At 34.9% G+C, this 27,753-nt stretch overlaps 1 protein-coding gene across 2 annotated transcripts; it reads left to right on the top strand.

Annotated features, from left to right (window-relative positions):
• Positions 1-708: 708 nt before the first annotated feature.
• Positions 709-17,450, top strand: LOC149539595 (DEK domain-containing chromatin-associated protein 2-like). Of its 2 annotated transcripts, XR_016356272.1 has the most exons (12): positions 709-1,440; positions 1,530-1,563; positions 4,719-4,801; positions 7,113-7,172; positions 7,596-7,706; positions 7,843-7,923; positions 8,020-8,112; positions 15,190-15,661; positions 15,884-15,987; positions 16,106-16,136; positions 16,286-16,759; positions 17,167-17,450. XR_016356272.1 is itself a non-coding variant. In XM_089800822.1 (11 exons), exons 1-11 carry the CDS (start codon positions 976-978, stop codon positions 16,474-16,476), a joined length of 1,725 nt encoding a protein of 574 aa, XP_089656948.1. In that variant the 5' UTR covers positions 709-975; the 3' UTR covers positions 16,477-16,855. The 2 variants fall into 2 exon arrangements, 1 of the variants encoding a protein (XP_089656948.1); XM_089800822.1 differs by lacking the exon at positions 17,167-17,450 and having other exon boundaries at positions 16,286-16,855.
• Positions 17,451-27,753: the final 10,303 nt, after the last annotated feature.

The following is a 27,753-nucleotide window of genomic DNA, read 5'->3' as shown; positions in this document are numbered from 1 at the left end:
ACTGAAGACCAATAACTATATATATTTAACCACTCAACATTAAAATTTATCCATCTATCTCTTTTGCTTTGAAAAAAACCCATCAAAGGCTTGATTTGCACTTTTGTACAAACAACTAAGACACGTGTAGAAAATAACCAATAAACAAACCAATCAGAGGGGACCATTTAAAACTCTCATTTGACCAACCCAAAAACAATGAAAAATGTACCATTACAATTTGTGCCATGGGCCACTATATCGGAATAATAGAGGCAGTGACAAAAATACATAAAATGCGCGGCGGGAAGCCCATCCATCAACAATAGCCACCATTATATGCACAAATATAGTCTTGTCATTACATGCCACGTCATCGATCCGTGTACCACCCGTCCATTTAGGAAAGCCTTTGACACCGTTGATTACGGGTAGCCCAACCTGCACAGTCCACGTGGATGAATAGAGTTCGTCCGATGACTAATCTGACGGCAGGGAAAATCTAAAGTAGCTCGTTGACCAATCAGAGTCTTTGTGTATTTAATAGTTAGGAACTAAGGAGAAACGAGTATTAGAAGATGATTGTTTTGCCATATGAATTGAGTTTCAAACGCTAGAATTCTGCCCGCCCTGATTTAACTGGATTTAAATCCCTTTTGAAGTCCGATACTATACGGAAGAGGAGGGAAAAGTAAATGCGTATAAGCAGAAGAAGCTCAGGGTTTTGTGAGGAGTGGGAAAAGCTAGGCGTATATTTTTGGGCGCTTAAAAGTTAGGCGGCATCACGGTGTAATTGCCGGATCGTGGTTCGAATCGCACTGTTGGGTGCTTAGGAGAGATGTGATGCGAGTTTGGTGGAACATTCGCGGGTTGTTTGATAAAGTTTTGGTTCCAGTTCGAGTGGCGGGACGCTCAGGGTTTTAGTTCAGGAAGGGTTTGTTTGTCTGTTTGTTTGTCGGGAGATCTGAAGCCCAGGTTTTTGGAAGTTTGATAGAGATGGCAGGGGCAGGAGCAGAGTCTCCTGTAGCTGTGGCGGAGTCTCATGCCAACGGGAAAGGTCCCGAAGAAGATTTGGAAAAGGCAACGGCGATTGAACACCAGGGAGAGGGTGGAGATGAAAAGGAAGAGCTTCATGAGTCGGAAGTCTCAAAGGGGGAAACAGGAAATGAAGCGGAAGGTGATAAATCAGCTGTTCCGGAGGATGTAAAAGCTGAGGAGAGCGTCCTTGAAGAGGCTGTTAAAGCAAACCAAGTTGGGACGCCGAAGAAAAAGCGGGGTAAAGCTCCAGCGTTGAAGAGTCCTAGCAAGGAGGGAGAAAGTACGGTTGCGGAATCTAGAAAGAGAACTAGCAAGGAACTCACTACAACGCCTTCTGATCGTCCATCAAGAGAAAGGAAGACTATTGAGCGCTTCGTTGCTTCTACTGAGAAGGAAACCTCCAAGGAGATTGCTATTGAAAAGGTTGGTCATGTTTCCAAAGCAGACAACTTCGTTTTGGCGATTACATTTATATTCTTTTCTGATCTTGGATTTAATGTCGTTTTGTGTAGGGCAAGGGCACATTGCTTAAAGACATTCCAAATGGTAAGTCCTTATTTTCGAACAATTCAATTTCCCCAGTCCTCAAGAATGGCTAACGTAACATTGGTAGGTAAACTGTATCTTAGCTTTTCCCAGAGACCTTACTCTGTTTGAAGCATTTATTTTATTATTGTATATCCTGTCATTTAGTTGTGTTCTTTTAATGATAGAATCAGTTTTTTCTCGATTACAGATTTAAGTAAATAATTTGCTCTTTTCATTTCATGTATCAGTATTACACCGATTTTTTTGTGTAATTTCTTTTTTTTGGTTTGCTTTACTCTATTATAGCATTCTCAGTTACTTGCTTTGGGCATATGCTCGTCTTTAACGTTTTCATGTGGCATTTTGTAATTGTTTGAGTAGTGACTCCTATGCTTGACCCGTAATTATAGCACCATGTAATGCCCGTGCTTATCTATTATGTGTTTGTGATCCTGAGTGCAGAAATTTTAACGAATATGAACCTGTCAATTGTAGGATGTTGACGTGAATTCACTGAAAAAATGAGCAGTAGCTTGTTTTTACGGGTTTAATTTGTACCTTGCTAATTGCTATTTTCACTTATTCATGTCAAAAGCTTATATAATGATTTGCCCAAAGATTCAAAATGGCAAGTTCAAAGTTGCATATGTTAGTATGCTTCTATCTGGAATATTATTTTCTTGTAGCGAATGCAATGCCATTCTTCTACTGAGCAATGTTTTTTTTCATCAATTATGCATGTGTATTATTATAATTTTGTATTGTATATTAAAAATTAGAAGCTTTAATTCCATATTTTGCATTTATATTAGATAGATAATTTTCAACTTGATTGGTTATTCCTTATGCTCTAATTTTTTTTTCTGAGCTATATATTAACGTTTAAACATCTCTAGAATTGGTTGTATGATTAAGCATAACAGACTTGTATGGAACTTAATTGGTGATATAACAACTTTGAAAATTTGGTTAATTGATTCTAAGGGTTTTTTAGGCATCTAGTACAGCAAACTGAATTGAGAAGCCCATAAAAACTTGACTTGGGCATGCCAGGACTCAGCTTGTGAGTTTATGATGAGTCAACTTGGCATGCTACAGGACTTTTGAGTTATGGCAAGATGAATTGAACTGTTTAAGAAATTAATAGATAATGGGGAGACTATGGGAAGTTGAAAATAAGCAGGAACTAAAATAGTGAAGCATAGGAAGTTGTAAATAAGTAGGAACTAAAATAGTGAAGCATTTTAAAATTGAAGAAAATACCTTTATTCAATGTTGGTGATTACATTCAATAGTGGTTGCTGATAACAGTGATAAAATGGACAAAGTCCAGTTTTCATAAGAACAATCTGTTGATTATACTGTCATCACTTGGATTTGCAGTGTTGTTAAGCCCCTAAATTAGCAATCCAATTAAACATGGAAATACTTCTGTGCATATGAATTTTCTGTCGATTGGAGTGAATATCCATTAGAGGGCTTGTTTCCTTGCTGCAGTAGTGTAACTGAACTACTTACTTCTGTTTTATAGAGAAAGGGGGTTAGAAATAATACAACGCAACCTAGGTTATATAGGGTGATGCACTAGATAATTGTTCGACCTGCACTTGTTTAAAATGATCACAGTATTACCAATAAACTAAACATTAACGCTTACCAATAAACTAAACAATAACATTTACCAGTAAACTAAACAACATTTATAAATTAATTAAACAGCAACATTCACATCTCAGAATTTCACATGACCTTGCATAAGTATTTCCTTACTAGGCTCAATGTGTAAGAGTTTATTTAGGAAAAGATGGTAATTTACTCACAACTAAACCTTTTGCCTTAAATGGTTAAATATATGTAATGACCTATAAAAATACTTGCTCTTGCTATAAAAGGCCACAGAGATGTGATAGAAATATATGTAATGACCTATAAAAATACTTGCTTTTGCCTTAAATGGTTAAATGATTAAGGTTTCAAAACATTTTTGCTGACCTATTCTTTATTTAGTTGCTTTTGACTTGTAATCTTTTATTTTAGGTTATATTGCATTAGGTGATAATGATGCCTGTTTTGTGTTTTTTTTTGGCATGCAAACTCTAAATAATGAGCAGCAGCTGGTGCTGACTTATTTTGTTATTGCTTTGTTAAGCTGCCATGCAGCTGTACAAATATGTTTTGGGAATGGTTGATGGTTTTTGTTGTGGGAATGATTTGTTGTTTTCTGTGTGGAGCTGGAACATATGTGTAAAGTCATTGTGCTTCTAGCTTTGGATGCTAATATCTGTGCAAAGAGAAATAGTCTTTTCCAGTAGTGTCTCTTCAGTGATGTAATTCAATATGTTGACCATATTGCACTGCAAGTGCATTGAGTAGCCCTCAATCATATATTCTTTCTGGCAACTTAATTTCTGGGTGACTTGATTGTTGTATAAAAGGTGATCCAATTCAGCATTTGTTATATGACAATGGTATTAGTGGTTGCAGATGAATAGAAAATGGATGGGATTTTGCCTTTGGCCTTCCAATTTTATTTTTGGGATAGGATTAAATATTTTGTTTCAAGATAGTTATGCAGAGTTGAAGTTTTGGCCTTGTTATTCTATTTTGGGATAGAATTGAAATAGTTTGTGTCAAGTGTTCTTGAAAGATATAATATAGTCTCAAAGCTTTCCAAATTGATTTTTTTGATTATGCAGAGTGATATTTTTTCTTGTGTACCATGCCATTAAGAATATATTTGAAGGGCTTGCAAGTATAAGTTTTCTTAGAGTTCTTGTAAATCTTCCCTTTGAATGAATGAGTATCAGCCTTAATGTCATGTGAGTTTAAAACTAGTGCTATTTAACAATAGATTTAAGAAAACTTGCTTTGATCACTTATTAGGTTGGCTTTTAGGCAGCAAAAAGATTCAAGTTATTTCAGCTTAAAAAAGTGTTGCTTGAGCAATGCTTTTGCTTTTGATATAAAGAGTTTACTGTTTGTTGATTTGCATTTTCTAATTGATTGGATTTTTTGGCAATGTTCTTTTGTTTTTATTTTATGATCTAGTATTTTAATAGATTTGAATGGCTTCTAGCTTATTGTGAAGATAATACACAATTTTAACCTCTATGTTTGAGGTTGTGGTCTGTATAATTTGTTTGTGTATTAAAATCTGTCTTTTCAATGTTCAGTGGCATTTCAAGTATCCAAACGGAGTAGGGCTGATGATAGTCTGAAAACTCTCCACTTTGTTCTTTATCGAAGGCGGGTAAAGGTAACTTTTATAATCTGACACATAACGCCTATCGTCAGTATCTATGGTCTCTTTTAGTTAGGTCTTCCATTTTATATATGCATGCAATTTCATTTTGTTTTTCATATCCGACTTGTGTAGAACTTCAGAATGATTTCTTTTTATATGCAATCACGAGTATTTTGAACAACTTGCTTTTAGTAAGTATGTTGATTTATTGCAATTATTTATGCAAGTGACAGCAAAGCACAATCTTCTATATAATCATGTCTTCTGGTCTTCTGTTTTCTTCAGCATAGAGTATTCCTGCCTGTTATTTTCATAAATTTTAGAAAGTCTAGTGGCAAATTCCTTCATTGTTATTTATTTATCATCTTCTTAATCAACTTTTGAAAAATGCATCGGTGGAATCTTTGCTATTTTTTTGGTATCCTACATTGAAACTCTAGATTTTCAGTGTTGTTGTCCAGGATTAGGATGATTCATCATAATTTGAATACATGGAGAAGAATGAATATCATCCTTGTCCACGGAGTCATATCATGAATTGGCTTAAAATTTGTTGTTTTTGTAACAGAAGTCTTGCCGTTAGTTGGTTGTGCCACAAATTCTAATAATATCATTTCCAGCCATTTTACACATTAGCCTCAATAAGCTCCTCCAATGAAGAAGTCCGCTCCTTTCGATGTTAATGCACATATTTATGCAGTTATGTTTAGTATTATAAAAATTAACTTCTCTTAGCATGTTTAGAAATTTTCAGTCTGGCTATTTGTTCAGAAAGGGATCAGAGGGGTGATATGAGAGTAACTTTACCAATTTGAAGATGTTATTGAAGTGTTTGACATATATGCATCTTTGACTCTTACATTGTCATGGGTAGATACATATCCTAGAGAATTAACCCATACTAATATTCCTCCATGGAATATGGGTTATAAGCCATGGTGGTTGGCATCATTCAAAGAAGATGTTTGCATTAGTTTTCTGATAATTGTCTATCCATATTAATTAGATTATGCCCTTGGAAAACTTTGAGTCCAAAGAAACCTTCATGATCAATGCCAATTTTATAGTTTTGTCACTTTATTCTGAAACATGTCATTACTGTTTTTAGAACTTGGGAGTAGTTTGAAATGTGGCTTATTCCATAGTTCTGCTTGTCTACACCTGTTTTGTAGCAAGAAAGAAGCTTTCCATACCCCTTGCATCTGTTTAGTTGTACAAGTCCCCCAACGGAACCTGTTGTGAAGCCAATTCCACAGTATTTACATGCCTCCACAATCTCTAGCATACTTCCTTCAACAAGGAATTCAACTTGCTGCATCTTCCTCTTTATTAAGAAAATTATGATCTTAGTCTTGCAAGTGTTCACCTGCATCCCTACCTCCTGAAAAAAAACTCTTATAATGCTTTTGCGTGTTGTCTCAGATCCTTGGCTAATTGTGCAATTAGAATGATATTGTCTGCAGAAAGAAGTAAACTTAACCACACACCTAGCAAGCTGGACACCCTCCTCACAGTTTTGTTTAGCTATTCTTCAAGTTTACCAATATACAAGCCAACTAGGGTGGGTGATAGAGGACAGCCCCATTTTACCTCAATATCACTGCAAAAACATTCTAATGTCCCTTCTTTTTTCCTGATTCCGTCTCTAATCTGCTCGTAGGATGTCCGTCTCTAGGAACTGTGTTGAATACTTTTTTAAATTAATAATGCATACCCACAGGCCCTGAACTGGGTTTGAGTATGCATCTGTGGGTACTTGATGTGGCTTATTCGAATATTTATCAATTAACAATTGACATTCAATATTTATCTTTGGCATTGGGCAATGATCAATGATCATTGATCAACTATCATACTATGAAATGATTTAGCTTTACAATTCTGTATGATTCTTTTAGTGTTTTAGTTTATATTTTTTCATGTACCCATGTACTGGGTTTGTACACCTGCAACTGTCTGTGAACCTGAAGTGGTGCCTTAGGATAAAATTAATTAAAACTGAATAATAGAATTTTCACTCATTTTTAAGTTTGTAAAATATCTTTTATTCATTATTTTATTTCTGAAACAAGGTATTCTTATCTGTTTGCCCTTTGCATGCATGCTTAAAGGGTTCCATCCTATTGGTTTTGTTGTAGTGTACTGTTTTACAGTTTACTAAATTTCTTTGCGTATAGCATGTTTGTAAGTAAACTTTCTTTGTGCCATATTAAATGTAATTTTAAGGACTTTTAAATGTATCTGGGATATGTAATTATCAGTAAATACTAGTTATTGATTTTGATATCTAATACAATTAGTTTTCCTGTTGGATGATATGCAGGCATCTCATACAAAAAATAACATCCTGCAATTTTCTGGCTTTATATGGGGTGAAGATGAGGTAATCTATTTTGTTCAATTTCACATCTCAATATCAATTAACATTAGATTCTTATTCTTTCAATTAACATTAGATTCTTATTCTTTGACATAGTTGGTTTAATTCTTTTGTCTAAATACAATCTGATTTTCATTAGAGAAATTCTGTTGAGCGTTTTACTGCACCTCTATTATGGTCTCTGAAAAATGAGTGGAGACTGGGATAGTTGCCCAGTTTGACGTTTGACCAGTATCATAGTTGTATTTTATGTTGATTAGTTTAATGTTTGAATAATGCTCTCTTAAGTGCATATCTCAATATCATGATACTATGGTGGCATAGCAAGCTAAGTTCTTTGCTTTCGTATCTTGTGGCTCGTTTGTTGCAGTTCAAAATGTTTGGAATGCATCTCTATTACTGAATTGGATTTTTACTGAATTGCAGGAAAAACAAAAAATGAATTTGAAGGTTAAGCTTGACAAGTTAAACAAAGAGGTCTTGTTCAACATGTGTGATATTTTAGATATCCAGGGAATAAAATCATCAACCAAGAAGGTTGGACTTTTGAAAAAAATTATTGTATTTTTTCCCCTATTGGCAAAGTGGTGTTGTTGCTTCACTATGCAATTACATTAAAGTGAGGCTTCTGAATCTTGGCTTATATTTTGCTACTGGTTTACTTTTTCTGCAGGAAGAGGTAGTGGCAAAATTAATAGAGTTTCTCGAGGCTCCTCATGTTACCAGAGATGTTTTACTTGAAGAGCGAATTGAGGTTACTTTTCTAAGATTATAGCTGAATTGTGACTAATTCTGTTAACTATTGCTGTTTCTTGTACTTATGTTATTTTCTTGCTTCTATGATATATAGAAGTTGAAGTCAAAAAGTAAAAAGCGAAAGAAAAGGAGCAAAGGAACCCCTGGAAAAGCAGCTGGAAAGTCATCAGGAAAAAGTCCTCCCAAGGTTGTGTTGATTTAGTGTTTTATGATTTTTTTTCTTGTTTTTCTTTTATATTTCTCATCAAAATGCTTTGGCGATTGCTTTAAATTTAAAAATTATGTGGAGGGCTCATAAGAGGACTTTCATTTATGATACCACTTGGCATTCTAATTTTATGATACCATGTGACATTTTAATTTTAACTTATGCTTCTAGGCTTCATAAATATAAATAAATAAATAAATAAATATATATATATATATATATATATATATATATCGTAGTTACGGGACTTGGACTCGCCTCTCACTTGGAAAGGTCAAAATTTGACTTGGATTCGGACTTGGTGATTGGACTTGAAAAATTGAAAAATTTATGAAATTCAAAGATTTTTAAGGATTTTAAGATTGTTTCATGTATCTTTTAGTCAATTAACATCAAATACATAGTAATTGAGATAAATAGAGATTACTTAATGCACATACACAATTTTGTATAGATCACATAAGTATAAAAGTGAATTTTTGAAAGAAAAAAATTGAATAACACAATATAAAGTTATAAACTATAAAGTAATAAACATAGTGTCACTCCAATGTCAAAGACTCAAATGTTTACAATATTCATGGATTACAAATTCCATGGTATCAAATTCATAAGTTCAAAACATATATCGTAATCAAAATAACAACTAGAAGACTAAGGCTCATAGTAGTCTATGTCCTCCTACGAGTGTGCCTAAGATAAGTTATGGAAGACTCTAGAGCCATCCTCTCTTCTTGTGTTTGTGGTTGAGCTTGAACCTCATCCTCGTCCTCATCCTCATCCTCATCTTCATCATCATCATCATCCTCATCCTCACCTACATAATCCTTGTTATCAGATTGGGATCCATCACTCCTAGCCTCAAGGTCTTGCACTCTATGTCCTCGCGCTGTAGCCTCTTCAACTGCCATCGCTACTGCCTCAGCCTCTCGATCTATTTGATCTACCCACTCGACATCTTCATCATTGAAGATAGGATCAGCCATCTTTATGTTCCACTCTGTATGAGGATCAACATTCTCTAATACGATCGGTGATGTATGGGTGCCAAGGATCTGTCTATGGCGAAGGCGAAGGTTGTAGTAGTGAACAAAGACAAGATCATTTAATTTTTTCACTGCCAACCTATTGTGCTTCTTTGAGTATATGTGCTCAAATAGGCTCCAATTATGATGCAGGAGCATCCAGAGGTATAAGGGCAATCCTGTGTCACCCAAAAAATGTACTTAGACTTAGTTTCTATTTTATGTCTTTGCATTTTTGGATACCCATTTGGCTCAAATAAAGGTTCCAACTCTCATATTTCAACTATCAGTGCATTTAAAAATCCCGAAAAAATAGGAGCATGCAATTTGACCATCATTTTGGTGACCTAGAAGGTGTGACTTGGCCCGATGAATGTAATCGAGATTTAGAGCATTCCAGAAAAAGAATCAGGTCAAAAGGCCCCACGGTTTGAAAGTTATTGCAGTTTTTCGGGTTTTGGAGACCCCCTAAGAATGCTTCAGAGTCAGGTTTGGGGCATTAAATGACCTCGAAAAGGGTCGAAAAATGGGGGACGAGCGAAGCTTGTCCATAGGGCTATAGAGCGCTTCGAGAGCTTTCCGAAAATGTAAACGGTTCGTCAATCGGAGTTACGGTTCAAAAGTTATGCCTCCCGGAAGTTCGGCTACCGTTTCTGGATTCTTCTAGAATTGCACCGACTTCTAACGCAGCTTCCGGAACCTTCTATTTTGTCGGTGGATGTCTACTAGCACTTTCTAGAATGTACTCCTAGTCCTTAACCCTCCGGGGTCTATTTAAGGAGATTTCTGGCATTGTAAAAGGCAGTTCGGATTGGAGCTTGAGAGGAAGTGCTAAAAGGAGAAATATTCTCCAGATTTATGCTATTGTAAGCCCGCAGGGCATGTTTTGAGTTTATTTTCGCTGCACTGTTTGTACTAGCTTATTTTCTCAGTTAATATAATTTCCCCTTTCTATTGTGTCTATTCTGGTTGTTGGGTTGTGTCCCCATCAAATTATGTTCGCATTTTGATGCACTAGATGGCTGGCTCAAGATGTGAATTGCAATCCTCTGTAAATTTGGCACCTTTGTGCCAAACATCTCCCACCATGCATTCATTTGAAACAAGAAAATTTTGAATCATATCAATAATTTTGAATTTATCAAATTAAAATGGTAATGCTGTAATAGAATTATTATTAGAAATTTAGAATTTAGGATGTAGAATCAAAGATTTTTAGTATTTACGGGGCATCAATTTTGTCCTACTTTTCTTGCACAACTTTCGTGCAAATAAGTCCCCTTGAGCTTTTTTAAACAACTCAATCTCACGGACTATATCTGTTTCAATTGTTGATTCAAGTGACATTCTCTCTATAACATTGTAGAGGCAGCTCCACACCTCATCATCAACTTTGAAATGTGGGTTGAATTGGTATGTTGGATTAAAAAAATAGGTTGTTGCATGTATAGCCTGTGAAGTAGATTGTGCCAACATCTATTAATGAAATCTCATATAGGCCCATACTTATCTCGATTCCTTGCAGAAAAAGAGCGAATGACCTCCTTCACCCTATCCATGCTTTCATAAATGTAGCCCATTGAGGGCTTCTCTCCATCAGCAGTTCGTAAGAGAACAACAAGCGGCTTTACAAATTGCAATCATTATGAAAGTTGGAAAAGAAATAATCTGCTTTAAGTTTTTCTTTAAAAAATGAACAATAATTTATAACATAATTTCATAAACAAAATAAAGTTGAAATGAGGACAAAAAGAAAAATTACTGTCATAATATCAGCAATCGGTGTCCAAAAAGAAGCCTCATCAAAAACATAATCAGTTGTAGCAATCTTCGTAGTGGTCTTTGCATATGATGATGCAATCCACTCCTCACTAACAAACATGCGTCTCAAACCTTCCTTTGAATCAAGCAAAGATTTCAATGTGAGAAAATTGGTTGCAAATCTAGTGACCCCTAAATGAGATAACTCTTTTTGCCTATTGTGTTTTTTCATGAGGTTGAGGACCCATGTATGATTATATATGAATTTTCATACACTCCTTTCTCGCTCTATAACTGTTTTTATTCAAGGTATTTTAGCAAGATCTTCTAACACAAGGTCAATGCAGTGAGCAGCGCAAGAGGTCCAAAATAAGTGAGGGTGTCTCTTCATAAGAAGTTTTCCTGCAGCAACATAATTTGTTGCATTATCGGTAACTATTTGCACCACATTCTCTTCGCCCATGTCTTTTATCGCTTTATCCATTATCTCACAAAAATATTCAACATTCTTTGTTTTTCTTGAAGCATCAATTGATTTCAAAAAAATCGTGGCACCTGAAGAAAAAGAAACAAATTAGTTTAATGATTAATGATGAATCATGAATCATAATTTATAAATTCATAATTTATAAACTTAATCACTTAAGTACAAGTTTTATTTTTAAATTTATAATGTCCAAGACTCTTAAGTATAATTATGGTTTACTTGATGAGGAGATAATAAAGTTGAGGAGTGTTCTCTTATTAGTCCAACCATTAGTCATGATGGTGCAACCCTTTTTCTTCCACATTTCACGCTGCTCCTTGATTTCAACTTCTACATCGGCCACCCTTTGGTTTAAAATAAGGCCTCTTGGGGTTTTGAACTTTGGATCACAAACAGCAACAACATTGATTCCAATTTGCCAATAAGGGGACTTAAAACAAATAGAATAAAATTTAAAATTAAACAAATTAATATATTATAAGTAAATTTGAAAACAAAATACAAATTAAAATAAACAAAATAAGCATATTATTGTTTTTTGAAAGTTGAAAGTTGAAACTTTGGAAACAAGAGAAGACATGAATTCAATTTTAAATAAATAAGTACTTTGTTGCATTGAATGAAATGTTGTTGTAGATGAAGAAGTCTCCAAGTGCCAATTTTGCATAATCATGTTTATCCTTGTTCCAACCCATGCCCTCAAGTGATGGTTGTGCACTTGGAGCCGTGCGTGGAGCAAACATGGAATCAAGTGTTGATTTTTGCTTATGAATGCGAGGCCCAATGGTCCCACTCGTAAAAGTAGTGGTATTTATAGGTGGAGTAGGGGATAATGGAGAGTGAAAAGTAGAAGATCTTTGTTGGGTTTCGGCTAGTTGTACTATTTTTTCATGTTGCTTCTTTTTCAATTCTCTTTTCTCCATTTTTTCCTCTAGAAGAGTTTGCATATTTCGCATAACATCTTGGGGTACATTTTTGCATTTTTTAGCGTCACGTCTAAGTATATGTGCTAGGTGATACTTCACTCTTTTTATTCCTCTTCCATTATACACTACACTGCAATGCCAACATGTAACAACTCTCTTTTTGTGTCTCGAGATGGCATGTTTCCAAGCCCTATCCCTTGCTATTGCACTTGGGTTTGCATTAGGGTTAAATAGAGGCTTAGTTCCACTTTTCTCACCTTGAAACATAATGTCATAATTCAACGTGTTTGCTGCTAGCCTGCTGCAATATGAATGGAAACAAAATTAAAAGTAAAAATTAGTAGATAGTAGTAGACTAGTAGTAGAGAGTAGAGACTAAACAAATTTAAACAAAATGAGAAGTAAAAATATTAAAAAATACAAATGTAAAAGTTTAAAACATAGTACAAAACAAGTTTAAACAACATAAAGAAATGCAACTTGTAGCTTACCTCTTCAAATTTGCACAAACAATGGATATGAGAGAGCCAACCGGTTTGCTGATTTCTAAACCCACATTTTGGTTTTTAATGGCTTTTGAGCAGCAAGATGGTGGTAGCCCCACTTTGTGGCTTTGAATCACTTACGTCAAACAAACAAGATGTGGCTATGCCTATTTATTGGTTCTAAATGGCTTATGCATAGGAAGATGAGATTAGGTCCTCTTTTTAGCTCTAGAAGCTTATGAGCAGCAAGGTGCAGTTAGGCTTCCTTCCAAACTTATGGCATGGGCTGGGAATGGTTGAGTTGAATTTGAGGGGTATCTAGGTCATTTGGGCTTTTTAGTGGGGCGATCTGCTGGTAGAATAAAGTACACTGCTTTAATCTTGGTGTGATTGATGTCAGCTCTGATATTTGTTTGCCAGTAAAGTCCCTTTTAATAGCTTTTTAGATTAGGATTAATTAGGTGCTGCCTAGATGTGCATCCTCAGAAAGGTGATGCCTCAATAATTCCTGGACCATTCTCTTAAATAGTTTTAAATTAAAATGACTTACTAATTACAATCAGTAATAAGTTAAACATTTTAAAAAGAATACAATTGCTAAATCCAAATTTTCTAGCATGTATCAGCAGATTATAAGCACACATTGACACCCTTTTACTGAAATCTAACTTATTAGCATTATGGATTATGTGATTCACATCTTCTTTACTGTTCAGATTGGCTACTATATTTCCTGATAAGTGTTGTGGATTCCAAAGAATTGCTAACCCTGCAGTTGATGTGCTCCTTGCCCCGATCTCCAAATATTGGTGAAAATATGTACAAAATATTTCAGTCTTGTTTTTATTACGTGGAGTACGAGTATGTATGTCATTTGCTGTGCAATCAATTGTTTTAGATAGCATTGCTTTCAAATCATTTGTTTTAGAGAGCATTGCCATAGGCATTTGGGACTCTCATATGCTGGCTTATAAATTTCCTGTTACCTTAACATCTCAAAATTCATGTTCACTGTTTTATTTTTTTTTTCTGTTCATTATCATATCTGCACATGTATTATTTGAATATATACATGTCAGAGCTTTCCCCAAAGATGCTGATTCGGGTGTGGCTGTAGATGTGGGTGCAAGAATCGGTGTGTGTGCCCACACACACAACTAAATACAAAATTAAATCATTTGATTTTATGATACTTCGCATTGATAAACATCAAATACAAATGAAATCATTTAACATATAATATTGATTATCAGAGGGTATCAGTATGCTGAAAGATCAAATTTTCTACCTAATTTTAAGATATGGATCACCTTTTCATGATCTATCTTGACAACCAACAGAAGTAGACATTCAGTGGGAATTGAATCTAATTTTTAAAATAATGAACTGTCAAATTTTCATAATTTTGAAGTATACCTGATTCTATTATTGAATCTTTGGTTATAGGGAGTGCATGTTTTGTTCAACCGGAAGCATTTATAAATGACACCCAATCAATTGATCAATTTTGCCAGCAGTAAGAATGTTTGCATTGTGAAAGCTTGCAAATACGCTAATATATAGGCTAGTTAGATTGAATAAGTAGGAGTAGTTGTGGCTTAGGAAAGATGAGGGGATTGTTTTGTAGCGAAGGCTGCAGGCTAATCTTCATTCTTTTGTTTGGATATATTTCTATAACCTCAGCCATTATCTAAAAAAAATGTGCAAACTAGTTGTATTTTTTAGTTTTTAATGTCAATATTGACATTTTTCTGCCCAGAAGCTTCTGGATGTGTTGGTTGCGCCCAAGAAGTGCATCCTAGGGCTGTATGCATCCCCAGGGCACCCATGGCCCTGGGTGCATCCGGCTCCGCATCCACCTTCCACTGTCTGCCTCTATGTTCAGGTCTTCAGTTTGATACTTTGTGGTTGTGGGTAATTCTTACAATGGAAATTTAACACTGTAGTTCTCCTAACTGTGGTTTAACAACCTGTGGGCTTTATTGATGGTTTTAGCTTCACACTCTCTGATTGCTTTTCTGAGTTAGGTACCATTGCAGGCAAAGTTGAACAAACAAGTCTCCCTAATCACTATTTTAAAAACATGGGCTTTCTCCTGATTTTCAGTTTGATGCACTTCTTTGGGTATTAATAATTATTATTGAGTGTGATTGTCAAATACATTAAGTTGCAAGTACTATTCTATACATTGTTCCAATCCGAACTGCCTATTTATTATTCTTTTAAAAAACTAGTTCCCAGGTTGAAATAATGTATCTGGTCTCCAGGATAGGATGCTGTAATGTTTGATGTGGAGCTGGGTTTTTTACTGGTAACATAAATTGCTCTGTAAATGATTAGGAGCATTAATATGTTGTGCTCTTGTTATACAGAAACGAAAGAAGAGTGTTGGATCCAAAGAAGAGAGAGAACCAGCAGAAGGTGAGAGTGAAGGTGATGAAGAAGTAGAAGAGGAAAATGGAGATAAAGAAAGTGATCTAGGGGAGGAAGAAGATGCTCCAGGAAGTGAAAAAGAGGAAGATGACGAGGATTACGGAGTAGGTAAAAAAGGCTCTAAAAGCTCAACAAAGAAACAGTCAAACAAAAGGAAGCGTAATCAGAATGCTGATAAGAAAAACCTGGGGTCCTCTCCAAAGAAGGGCCTGAGGAGTCCTTCGAAAGGTGGGCCTCCTAAAGCCTCTGGTAATGCAGTTTCAAGTCCTAAAAACTCTCCTTCATCCAAGGTGTTTTCAAGAAAAAACAAAAAACAAAAAGTTGAAGTGAATAAGCCTGTTTCAGAGGGTAAGAAACAGGGCAGGAAGAAAGCAAAAGCTTCAGCGGCTAAATTGAACTTGAAAGAAAAAGGTAATTATAATAGAACCTTGATTTCTATATATATATATATATATATATATATATATTGGCAAATAATGTTACCTTACAACTGATGTCTAAATTGTGAAGTGTCTAGTAAGCACCATTTATTTACATTGTGGACCATGGAAGTACCATGTGTTCAATTCACATCTATTCAAGCCTCTGGCATTGCACTGGAGGAAACATTTACACTATTTTGTGTTAGTGCAGATGGCAAAACTAAGGCAAAGGGAAAGCCTGACACATTGGATCCATCTGATGAAGAACTGCGTTCAGCAATTGCTGATATTCTTAAAGGAGTAGATTTTAACACAGTGAGTACATCATAAGAAGTAACCTGGTTTCAAATTGTTGTTAGAGCATGTTTGTCGTCACCTTGCATTAAGCATCTTATTGTGCCAGTTATGAATAAACTTTCTTTTTGTCCTGCAGGCAACTTTTACTGACATAGTGAAGCAACTTGGTATGTAAAAACTTTTAGATTTGGGTTCTATACTTATATGTGCTTGTCTTCTGCATTCGTTCACGTTCTATTTGTATGATTTTGTTAAATGTTGCTCTGATAGATTGGGACAATTTTTGGAAGTTAAAACTGTTTTCAAATGTTTGCAGCTGGTCGATTTGATACGGATTTAACAGAAAGGAAAGGTCCTGTCAAAGTTCTGATTCAGGAAGAATTGAGTAAGCTTGCTGTAGAAGCTGACGACGGTGATGATGATGAGGACCAGAGCATAGGTGTAGATGGAAATATGGAAAAAGATGAATCTGATGAAATGACAGGTCAAGTTGTGGAGGCTGAGTAGCTTACATTTAAATAAGTTATATTGCCTCATGAGCAGACTAATTGGCTTTGGTTTGCTGTTGTAACTTGATTCACTGTACTTGAATTGGTAAAAAAGGTGGTGGCTGTACATGCTAACAAATTTTGTAATTTATGGATATGTTGCCTTAGATTGCAAGAATTGATGTAGATCACAAGGGTTTAAGGACAGGCAAAGCATGAGATTTCATGGTTCCCATGGAGAATCATGACGGTCTGTCAATCTCCAGATGCATTGCTGCATACATCAGTGTAGTTAAGAACTGGTAAATCATTCTGTTTGCATTTATGCTTTTCTTATTTGAACTGTATAATTACAAACACCTGAAATGTAGAAGCTGTTAGGCCTTATTCTTTGTCAATGCACATTTCTAATGTGGATAGTGTACCCTTCTCTTAACTTTCTGGTCCATCTGAATAGTATTTATGTATTTCACGCTTATGTGCATTTTATGTTTAAATATTCAGAGGAGGCAATTTCAGTTCTTTTCATGTAAAGAATGTCCAAGGCAAATATGTGTTAGCTAATTTCTTTTCAGCAGTAATGTAACCATTTGGAAAACTGAGGACGTATTTTGGCAATCTTTAGTTTTATTTCTCTTTTGTAATATAACAAGTATGTGGATCTCTTCTGAGCTGCAAGAGGGGATGGTTTTGTTGTTTATTTTTTCAGATTGTCTGGAGGAATGCTTGCTTCATGATCTCTAGAACTGATGGTTTTATTATTATCAGCAGCAAAAACAGGCAGCGTCCCAACTTAGTCATAGGTTATAAAAAGTTAATTATCTTAAATAACAAATAGCGATTGCTTTATTAGTAATTGCAATGCTTTAGAAAGGCTGAAAAAGCAAAATTAACGATTGGTTTATTAGTGATGATCTCTTATTTAGTCATGTTTTTATCTTTTCTGTACATGATTCAACATTTGAGTATAATGTATGATTAAAGTTATTTATTTATTGTTGTCACATATTTTTAAAAGTAAACTATGAAGGAAGATGAATGGAAACTTCTCATATACGAAAGCCCTTTGATGAATGCATATTAATCTAATAATTATTTTTTAAAACCATTTAATACAATCTATATTTTTGTTGTTGCTAACAATTCCAGAGAGAAATGCTGCTTATCAACAAATAATGTTTAACAGCAGGTAAGTTTCTCCCCTTGTGAAAATCTAACTGATATGTTCAAGTTACCAGTAAACATACAATCTAAAAATTCATTATTGAAGCAAATATATGCCTTAAGATAAGATATTGCCTTCTAAAGTTGAATTGGGTATATTAAAAGTATATTAAAGATGTTACCTCAATGTAATATCAAGAATGACATGTTTAAGGATATCTTTGATGAAAAGGTACCCACCACTTAGATATCATCTTATGATGATAGGAGTAGTGGCTTCAAAATGCGAAGTCACATGATGTTCACTAAGTACTGAGTAATGACCTTTGAATATGAAGTTGCATGAATTTTACCAAATACTACAAATGTTGATAATGTTTGTGCACTCATCACTCTATGATACTTGCCATAGAAACACTATACTCATGGTTTATGTGTCTCTATAAATCAAGTCATATATATCTGTGTCATTATCTATCTCTTAGTCTCTATAATTCAAGTCATATATATGTGTCATTATCTATCTCTTAGTCTCTGTAATTCAAGTCATATATATTTGTGTCATTACCTATCTCTTAGTTGATTGATATAGAAGATACAATCTATCATGATATGCTTAGATATCAAGCATATGATATCTATCATGATAATAGGTTAGGCTATTGCACTATCGTCACCTTACTATAGTAACCATAAACAAATCTAATGAAAGATCATCACCATCCATGATAGTTCTTCTAAGTTGTGGTAACTCACATGACATCCACCATTCTCACAAAGAATAATGCATTATAGTCTTAGGTAACCATTGATTTTGAGGCTCCATATCACTAAAGGCTCAAATCCATTTCTTCAAGTTTGTTTTCAATAATGTACAATCATCACTTTGGTAGAAAGCTTTGAGGAAATTCTCTCTTACTTATCAAAATATTTGTTGTTAGATTGTTAGTGATAATGTACTATGAATGAATAATGTTTTAAGCATCCATCTACATATGGAACTACATCTTATGAATCAAGTCTTTTGATTGCTATAGCTTCTTGATCATTGGAGAATCCATTTTGACATGGACCCCTCTAAATAAATGTAATCAATGTCGAACAAAGATAACCAAAACATATCCTCTCTCTACTCCCTCTCTTTGTCTAAGGTTGCTTGGCTCCCTCTTGATATAGGACACTAATAATCTCAACCATTAAAGGTATTTGATTCAAGAGTCATATTATTTGACATGATTCTTGTGGCATAATGTTAGATCCAATACTACCTTGGACCTACTGTCATGACCATCTTGAGGTTTGAACAAGATCTCATTGCAACCCTTTTAATGGAAGAGTCACCTTCATCGGGTTGCATAAACCCAAATATACCATTCTTCTTTTCCTACAAGATCATTCCCATGGTCTAATGAAAAGAATAGAAGCATTACAAGACAAATAACTCTTATAATATATACATGGATATAAATAAGAGATTAACTACAAGAAAGATAAATAAAAGGTAGTTCTCAAGATTAATAATTATAAGAAAATACTTATCTCTCGTAGTCAAAGGATGACACCAAAATGATGAACCTCCTTAGGATTTGGGGCAAATTTCCTTGTGTTGAAGTGTAACAGAGTTCCACCTCATCAAGACTCTAGCTCACATACTAGATTAAGAAACTATAAATAAATTTGCTTGATATATTTTCATCTTCTATCATATAGTTTTCAAAATTTAATCTCCATATCCTCTTACAAGTTCCTAATAACCTTCCCTTCAATTTTGATTTAATCCATTCTTGTGTAGCCCTCTCTATATCTTTTAAATAAAAGTATCTATTTGCATCATTCCTAATTTGTATGATGACCTATCTCTCTTCCTTATTTGATAGTATGACCAAGACATGTTGAATGTAAATGTGAAACATTGAAAGGATGTTCTTGCTTCCTATGTCTTGTTCATACATCTCTATTTTAGTTATTGTTTATGTGTCTTTTCTAAATCAATTAATGATTTGCTAATAAAGGTTTATGTTGTGTTTATGACTCCTCCATAATCCTCTTTGGTTAATGATGGATTAGGTTTATAAGCTGTTATGGCTTGGTTGTCGATTAAGAAATTGTTGAATGGATTTGGGGAACATTAAAACATAATTTTCTCCACTAAAACATAGATGTAGTTTTTGGTGAAATCTTTTTTATTATCCATGGCTAACAGGAAGTAACCACACAATTACTTGACATGCAAGGACAAATAAAGTTCCACAAACACATGAGAGTGATCCATGATAGGTCCTCATCATTTACACAACTACGCATTAAAAAATACCATGAACAACAAGGGTCATTCTTTGAAATATAAATAGGAAATATTTTTGGTTGATGCAAGATTGCCAATTAACCCAAGATGCTCTTGCATTACATGGTTCGATCTCTTCCTCCAAATCCTTTTTTTGTAAATTCCCCACTTGCAGATTCAATGATTCTGATTAGTGACTATTGACCTCCCAATATGGGATATGTTGGCTATACATCTTTATGTTATTATAACTCACCTTGGATATGTTCTTCAATTTTCTTATCCTCCATTTCTTTTCCCTTGATTTTGTATTAACATCTTTACAATTATGAACTGACTCACAATGATGCCAACTATGTCTATAAATTTGTACCCAATGACTATTCTTTGTGTTGCTTTCATATCGTAGATATCATTAGTCTCTACTTGTATAGCAACAGGTGAAGGGGTTTAATTGTGTCGATGATTATATTTCTTTATTCTGTCATTTGCTATTCTAATTATTAGTCTCTCTTTTCGGTTATTCCATTGCTTAAATTGTTCAAATGGACTTATTTTCTTTTTTCTCCCTATAATGTTTGATTTATATGTATTCCTTCTTTCTAGTCCACGTCTCTTGTTTTCTTACATTTGCACCCTAACTTTGATACCATGTTAAAGTAGAATCGCTACAAATGTAATAGAACTGCCTATAATTCTTTTGTGTTCCAAAGACATTGATCTCTCTTGTATTTATATTGTGGATGAGAGGAGAGATCTATCCCTTCATGGGACACCCTTCATACGACATGTTTATTCATTAACATGCATAGTTTCATTATTTATGAATTTAATATAATATCAATTATTTAAATATATGTGTCTACACACACACATTTAAGGTATCTCTTGAATGATTACTATATTAATCTCTCCATTATATATATATGTGTGTGTGTGTACATATGTATGTATATATGTGTATATATGTATATCTATATGTATATATATATATAAACATACGTATATATACACACACATGTTACACACACACACACACACACACACACACACGTATATGTATATGTATGTATACACATGTATACATGTGTGTGTGTGTGTGTGTGTGTGTGTGTGTGTGTAGTTTTTGTCTAAAGCTACAAAAAAATCAACAAATAACACTCTACTAATGAGCCTAAGTCTTAGCTCATATATTATGTCACTTTTTCATGTTTTATATGTCCTCTTCCAAGGGGGTCTCAGTAGTTTGTTCATAAACTTTGGCTCTTACTTTCTTTGGGGCACTCTAATGGACTTAATCTCATGGTACCATAAACTTATACTTTTGTATATCTATTATGGATTAGAAACACTCTTTTATGGTTAAAAATGTGTGTGTGTGTGTGTGTGTGTTAGTTTAATTATGGACTGGTAAATAGTTTATCTAGTAATGAAGGAACATATATGTGTTGTGCCTACTAAAGTTTGTGTGTGTGTGTGTGTGTAACTATGGACTGGTAAATAGTTTATCTAGTAATGAAGGAACATATATGTGTTGTGCTTACAAAAGTTTATGATGCAAAGAGATTCTAGGAAGCAACGATTAGTAATGATGCTCAAGCATATCATAGTGATCAACATTTGAAGGAGTCCAATAGTGGATTTCTCATAACTCACGTGGAGCAAATCAAATGATTACCGTTAACGTGGAGTCAATTTAGGAGATAGTGGAAGCTATTGTCTACCCTACAAGTCCTAAATAATGAATATGTGTGGTGTCATTGATTGGCAACCTGTCGAAAAGAGAAGATGATATAAGGTAGCATAGTAACCAATAGAAGAGTTAATCGGTACACACAATTATGCTATACAACCATCGACAGAGAAGTGCTAAGGAGAAGTTGATCACAAACCATCTATGAAGTGAGCCACCATGAATGTGACGAGTCAGAAGAACAATAAGAATGGATGCAATAGAAGCAAGAGTGAAATGACAGAAGCAAACAAGGACAAAGGCTACTACACATAGGTTTACAGTTGGATGACAGGGCTAATAGTCTAGATTCTAGGAGTAGGGGTGACCAGTTTTCTGTTAATGGGATAAACATGGAATACAAATTTTGAATTCAAATTCGAGTGGGGTTATCATCATGGGTAACTGTGCTCAACACCTATAATGCATAAATGCGCTCAAATTTATTTTGAAGTTGCTGAAGAAAATAAATAGATGATGAATGAGAAGAGAAGAGAGCATGTGTTGCAAATACACTTGTAGAGAGAAATGTATTATGAAAAGTGTAAAAGTAGAAATTTGTTTGAAGTGCAAGCTATTGGGAGAAGCAGTTGCAGATAAGATAAGATAAATTTATTAATGTCCAACAAAAGACCACAACGTGGGTCTATGGGACTGGAAGCTTACAACAAGGAAAAAGCAGACAAACAGAGCACCAAACGGTGTCGAAAAAAGAACAAGCACAACAAAAGAAGAAGAAAGTAGGAAACATCATAGAAAAGATTAGGTATCCGTCTTCACAGTAAAAAAGTCCAACAGTGACTGATTTGTGTAGCTACCAGAAGCCCTGTGATGAAGCTAAGTGCTACGAGAGGAGTGTCGCTGGCAAAAAGGTCCCCTGTGGGGTCTCACCGATCTGGAACAACCCATGTTAGGGAAACTATACGATCGCTTCACACCTCGAGTTGGAGTTAAGGACGAGAAGAAGGTCATAATAAGCTGTGCCTGGGTCCGACTCTTGGGAAATGAAAGTTGTAAAGTATGGTCACGAAGCTGTAAGGACTCACGGAGATAGAGTGCAATGCAACGCTGATCGGTGTACCTGAAAAAATTCGAGAGAGATCTGCAATCTCTAAACAGACATTAAAATCTCCCTCTAATCTCGTAGTATATGGGGCATCTGAAAAGAAAATGAATCTTAGATTCTGCCTTTGCTAAGGTACAAAGTGTACACACCCGATCCTCTCTAGCAATATGGTGATCGACTTGAATTCGGAGTTTGTGTGAGCCCACCCTAAAGGAGCCAAGGGAGATACACAGGGCATGAGTCCAGTATCTATTTAAGTACTCATGGCGTACAATAATCCCATCTTGGATAACTAAGAAGTGCTCAGCGTAGAAAGCCATCCTTGGACATAGTCCCTTGGAGGATCCACCCAGGTCTGTGTGATATACTTCCTGTAAATGTCAAGTCTGACATGCATGTTCAACTCCTGCAGAGGAGGGAGTAGATAAGCAGGGGCATCCAATGAGAACTAGTAGGGAAGAAGATGATCAATGTCGATCCCCACTGAACTCAGTAGGATAGTAGCTTGAGCATACTATCGATAGATAAGATAAGATAAGATCAGAGGAGAGTGATACATCAACAGGCTTTTCGAACAACCAAGAGTAGAGATGAGACTGAGAGTACTTATGAAGAAAGTAGGGAGATTAGAGCATCTTTGAAGATACACAGTGAGATCTAAAAGGCAAGATAATGCTATCTGTAGATCACATACTTTTAGATTGCTTTCTTACCATTGTATCTATTTGTAGCCCTTAATAGGGAAAGATTCATTAGAAAGATTTTGTAAATCCTCTAAAAAGGTGTCTCTCAAAAGGAGACTTGTAAATCCTCTAACCAAGTAGCTTTCATCGTCTTGAGTAATTGTAATAGGTTATATACATTCTTAACATGATGTGTTTTCAGAAGAAACATCTGTAGCTCTTAATCAGGAAACCATTTACATGCATTATAAGGGCTATTGAGTATATTACTCCCACCATTGTTTTCACCCTCTCATCGAGAGTTTCCATGTATAGATCTCTATATATTTTGATGAATCCTTTTATGCTTGAGTTTATATTCTTTTATCTCAATGCATTTATCATTACATTAGTGGTTAAGTGGCTATTAGTAAGTGTGGTTAGAACTATAAGAAGGATAATCAGTTTGATTGCTGATACTGATTCACCACCCTCATAGTATTAGTTAGGACCAATAGTTGGTATTAGAGCCTAGTCCCTAGCAACAAAAAGTTCGACAACTTTAGGGCGATCCAATGACATCTCATAGAAGGTTTAAAGGAAAATATTAGGAAGCCCTTAAAGTTAGAAGAACATAACAACTCTAAAAAGTTAGAAGAAGCCATATCTAACTTAATGTTAGAAAATGACTATGTTGGATAAATCCATTGCCCAGTTGAGCAAAGAAAGAGAAGAATAGGTCACAAGATCCCGAGCTAAATGAGATAGTGTCATCTAAGATAGAGATGAAATAGAAGTAGCAGTTAGAAGAAAGGACATGTAGAAGACTGAGGAGAGCGATCATCCTAATATGGACCAGTTCTCATATCTGATAGAGCAAATACTCAAGCTAACAAAATAGCTAAGGAGTACAAATGAGTTAAATGAAAAGCTAAGAAGATTCAATGAGAGATTAGAGAAAATAGATGAGCAACTAAAAGCTCAAAGGAGAAACAAAAGTGTAGTCGGTCTTGGTTATGAAGGTGATAACAAGACTAAGGAAGGTGAGACCTCGAGAAAGATGAACTTGGACAAGAGAAGATCAGGTTGCACATCTCCCAAATGTAAGAAAACTGATAAACCCACTTGTCATTACTGTGATAAGAAAGGACACACAAATAGTATCTATTGGTTTAAGAAGATAACACCTATCAAGTAGTGTGCCTTTGATGGGTGCTATAATAATTTCCATATCTATGGCCATTTAACTTAGCGGTGCATATCCCATTTTAATGAGAAAAGGATAGATGGAAGTTGCTATTATTGCAACAAGTATGGACATAGAGAAGATGATTGAAAAACAAGAGAAAGATACAAAGGCAATGAGTCCCACTAAAAAGGGACACATTTCCTACACCGTTCTGCATAACCTATGGAAATGACAATCATCAAACAACTCAATGTAGGCTGAGGATGAATCCAAGGAGTAACATTGAATAATGGAAAGGTACTAGAATGACCTGCTACATATGCCACAAGATTGGTCATCTTGCGAGAGATTGTAGAAACAATAAAAGACCAAACAACAAGTCCCCAATTAGAAAAGAGAAGGACAATACCATGAAGCAACTTGAGAAGTACTTCACCAAAAAATTGATGAAGAAGAGTGAAGTAGCAACAATAATGAACCCTGATGAGGTCATAAATTCACCACTCATTGGTGAGACCAATAAGAAAAAACTAAGCTTAGTAAGCTTAGAGGAATTAGATGATTAAAGATTAATCATAGATCAGGCCTAGTCTAAAACTAGTAGGACATAAAGTAAGAAGTAAAGATGCTAATGCATCAAGAAAGCACAAGGTGTTAATTCTAGAGAAAAAGGGTAAAATGTAACTATTGCAAGGAAGATCAAGATCATTAATGACTTATGTCCAATGGTAGGTAAAGATTTTGCTAACTGTTGTAACCCTAATATTATGGTTCCATGATATAAATAGGTGGATTACAAGATCATTAGTCACTGTGCAAAATTCAAATCATTTGTGCTTTCAAAATTATGAAAACTTAAGGGCTCAGAGTTAACGTGCAAAAGAATGAACATCAGAAGGAACCTTACATAAAAAGACCAACAAAAAATCCTTAACTACAAAAGATCATAATGGTTGAGAAGATCAAGATGGTTAATTTGATTAATGGAAGGCAAAGCGATCATCCAGACTTTGAGGACATTATACGAAAGGGAAAGGATGTGGAATATCAAACAAGAATGTCATCTCTACATGACAATGTTATGCTTGTAGGGGGCATAAGTGCACCCCTAAAGGTTGAAATACAAGAGCTTTGTGACAAAGAGATACGAGAGTTGTATATCTCATTCTACTGAGAAGAAGCCCTAAATGAGGAGTATAAAGACTCGGAGAAGTCTATGCTAAGTAGAGTGGTAGACATACCTAATTTATTTCATGAGGAATGGGTTAGATTTGTGTTAAGTAAAAGGCATAAACAATACATATGGTTAGATAAACCCTACAAAATAAGAAAGACATTAGTACAAAAAGTAACCAGATTCAATGCGACTAGAACTGATTTATCCCAGAATGTCATATCAGCTAAGAAAGCAACGACTATCACTAAAGGAAAGCTGGCCCATGACTTAACCAAATGCATAGTAAATGGGATCCTAGATCTGAAGATAAGGTTCGTTGGCTATGGTAATGGGGTACAACATGTGCCACATAAGAAAAGAGAACCATATCCTTGGAAACATAGCCTATGAAGCCTTTCAAAACAAGTCATCCATTGAATTATGTGGATATCTGCACAAACAGATGATGGAAAGTCTAGGTAAGATCATGAGTGATCACAAAGATTAAAGTCTAAGATTTGGTTCAATATTGGTATGTATATTTTTCTATCTTAGAGGAGAGTTCCCAAGTTCTCAATTCATCACTGGAGAGAAGACCAACCTGTAACCACTCTAAGTATGTAAGCTCTAGAGGAAATTGTAAGGTAAATGTAATGCCATGTGTTGAGATACTTCAAGAACTCTAAAAAAGGATGTCAACGAGAAAGGATTCCTAGTTAGTCTAGTGGAAAACCAAAAAAATGATATACGGTTCCTAGCAAGCACAAATAAGTGCATTGTGTGTGTAGTTTAACCAAGAACCCAGTTGACTCCATTCAACTTTGACGTAAAGGAAGAAGAAGAAAAGCCATTCATAGAACAATTATTGGCTATGGAAGAAAGGTCAATCCTGCCAAGGTTTGAAACTTGCACTGAAATAGGGAACAAACTTCTCATAGAGAAGAAGAAAGAAGTTGAAAAGGCCTCACAAAGAGTAATAAGGATCCAAGCTCCAAGAGCACCCAAGAAGGCACCATTCAAAGTAATGAGCACTAAATAAATGGACACTGAAAATATAAGGAGCCCCCCACACCTGACTCAAGTACAAGTGGAATAAGAGGAAAGAGAATCACCATCGATACAACAAGAAAGAGACTCATTAGAGACTCCAACTAATGATAAAGCTACAGAAGCATAAGTAATTACTGAAGCCATTAAGGAAGCTGAAGATGAAATTATAAGAAGTCTAATCCCCTTTCTATTGATGAAATTGTAGATACAATATTCGAGAAGCATAATTATCTATTTTGAAGAATATGTTTTTTCAATTCTCCAAAGATAGTAAGAACAAAGAAACTAACTTGCAAAATTAGAAGATATTAGGGTATGGTTACTCAAAGAGTTAAAGAAGATAATCAATGAAAATGAAGTGTAGCTGTAAAGAGATATAGGACTACCTAAATTAAGACCCAATCTATCAAAAGCACGTAAGCCCATGTGTATGGTAGTGTAGAAAGGGAAGTTCAAGACCACCCAAGACATGATTGACATCATTACCAATGGATTCAATCAAGCTCAAACTAGCTGTTTGGCCTAATTAATCAGATTGGAAACTAAAGTGTTTTACCCTTACTTATGGATTGGACTTTCTTAAGTAGTAACCAATTGACCTTTAAGGCTCATTGTTATGTCAAATCAGGGGTGTAAAATTGAAATGGTATCTACGAAGTATATTCTCTAAACAAGGATAATTGCCATTATGTATGCTATGGAAATGTAATGCGTGAAAACTAAATGCTGAACTTCAATTCTATTCTAAAACTTGGAATTGGAAAAATTTATACTATTCAAAGTAATCCAAATACAGACAAGATTTTACTCTAATTACCTATGATGTAGGCACTACAACATTTGGGGTCAAATTGTGACGGTGGTGTAATTTGTGGTGAGTTTCCTTTTTAAAAAAAAAAAAAAAAATTACAATTTTCCTTGATGCCGTCGCAATACCAATATTTGACTCACAATTGCGATGACCCCGCGAGCATAAACAAAAAAAATGAAAAC

Source organism: Cupressus sempervirens, chromosome 9 (assembly GCF_028749045.1).
Source record: "Cupressus sempervirens isolate cs-2001-9-10 chromosome 9, ASM2874904v1, whole genome shotgun sequence".
NCBI lineage: Eukaryota > Viridiplantae > Streptophyta > Pinopsida > Cupressales > Cupressaceae > Cupressus > Cupressus sempervirens.
This window is presented reverse-complemented; position numbering and strand designations above follow the sequence as displayed.

Excerpts from the sequence above, each read along its gene's own strand:
- LOC149539595 (XM_089800822.1), top strand. The coding sequence starts at position 976 with ATGGCAGGGGCAGGAGCAGAGTCTCCTGTAGCTGTGGCGGAGTCTCAT. Across the intron at positions 4,802-7,112 it reads TTTATCGAAGGCGGGTAAAG|GCATCTCATACAAAAAATAA; the intron begins GTAACTTTTATA and ends GATGATATGCAG. Across the intron at positions 7,707-7,842 it reads TAAAATCATCAACCAAGAAG|GAAGAGGTAGTGGCAAAATT; the intron begins GTTGGACTTTTG and ends CTTTTTCTGCAG.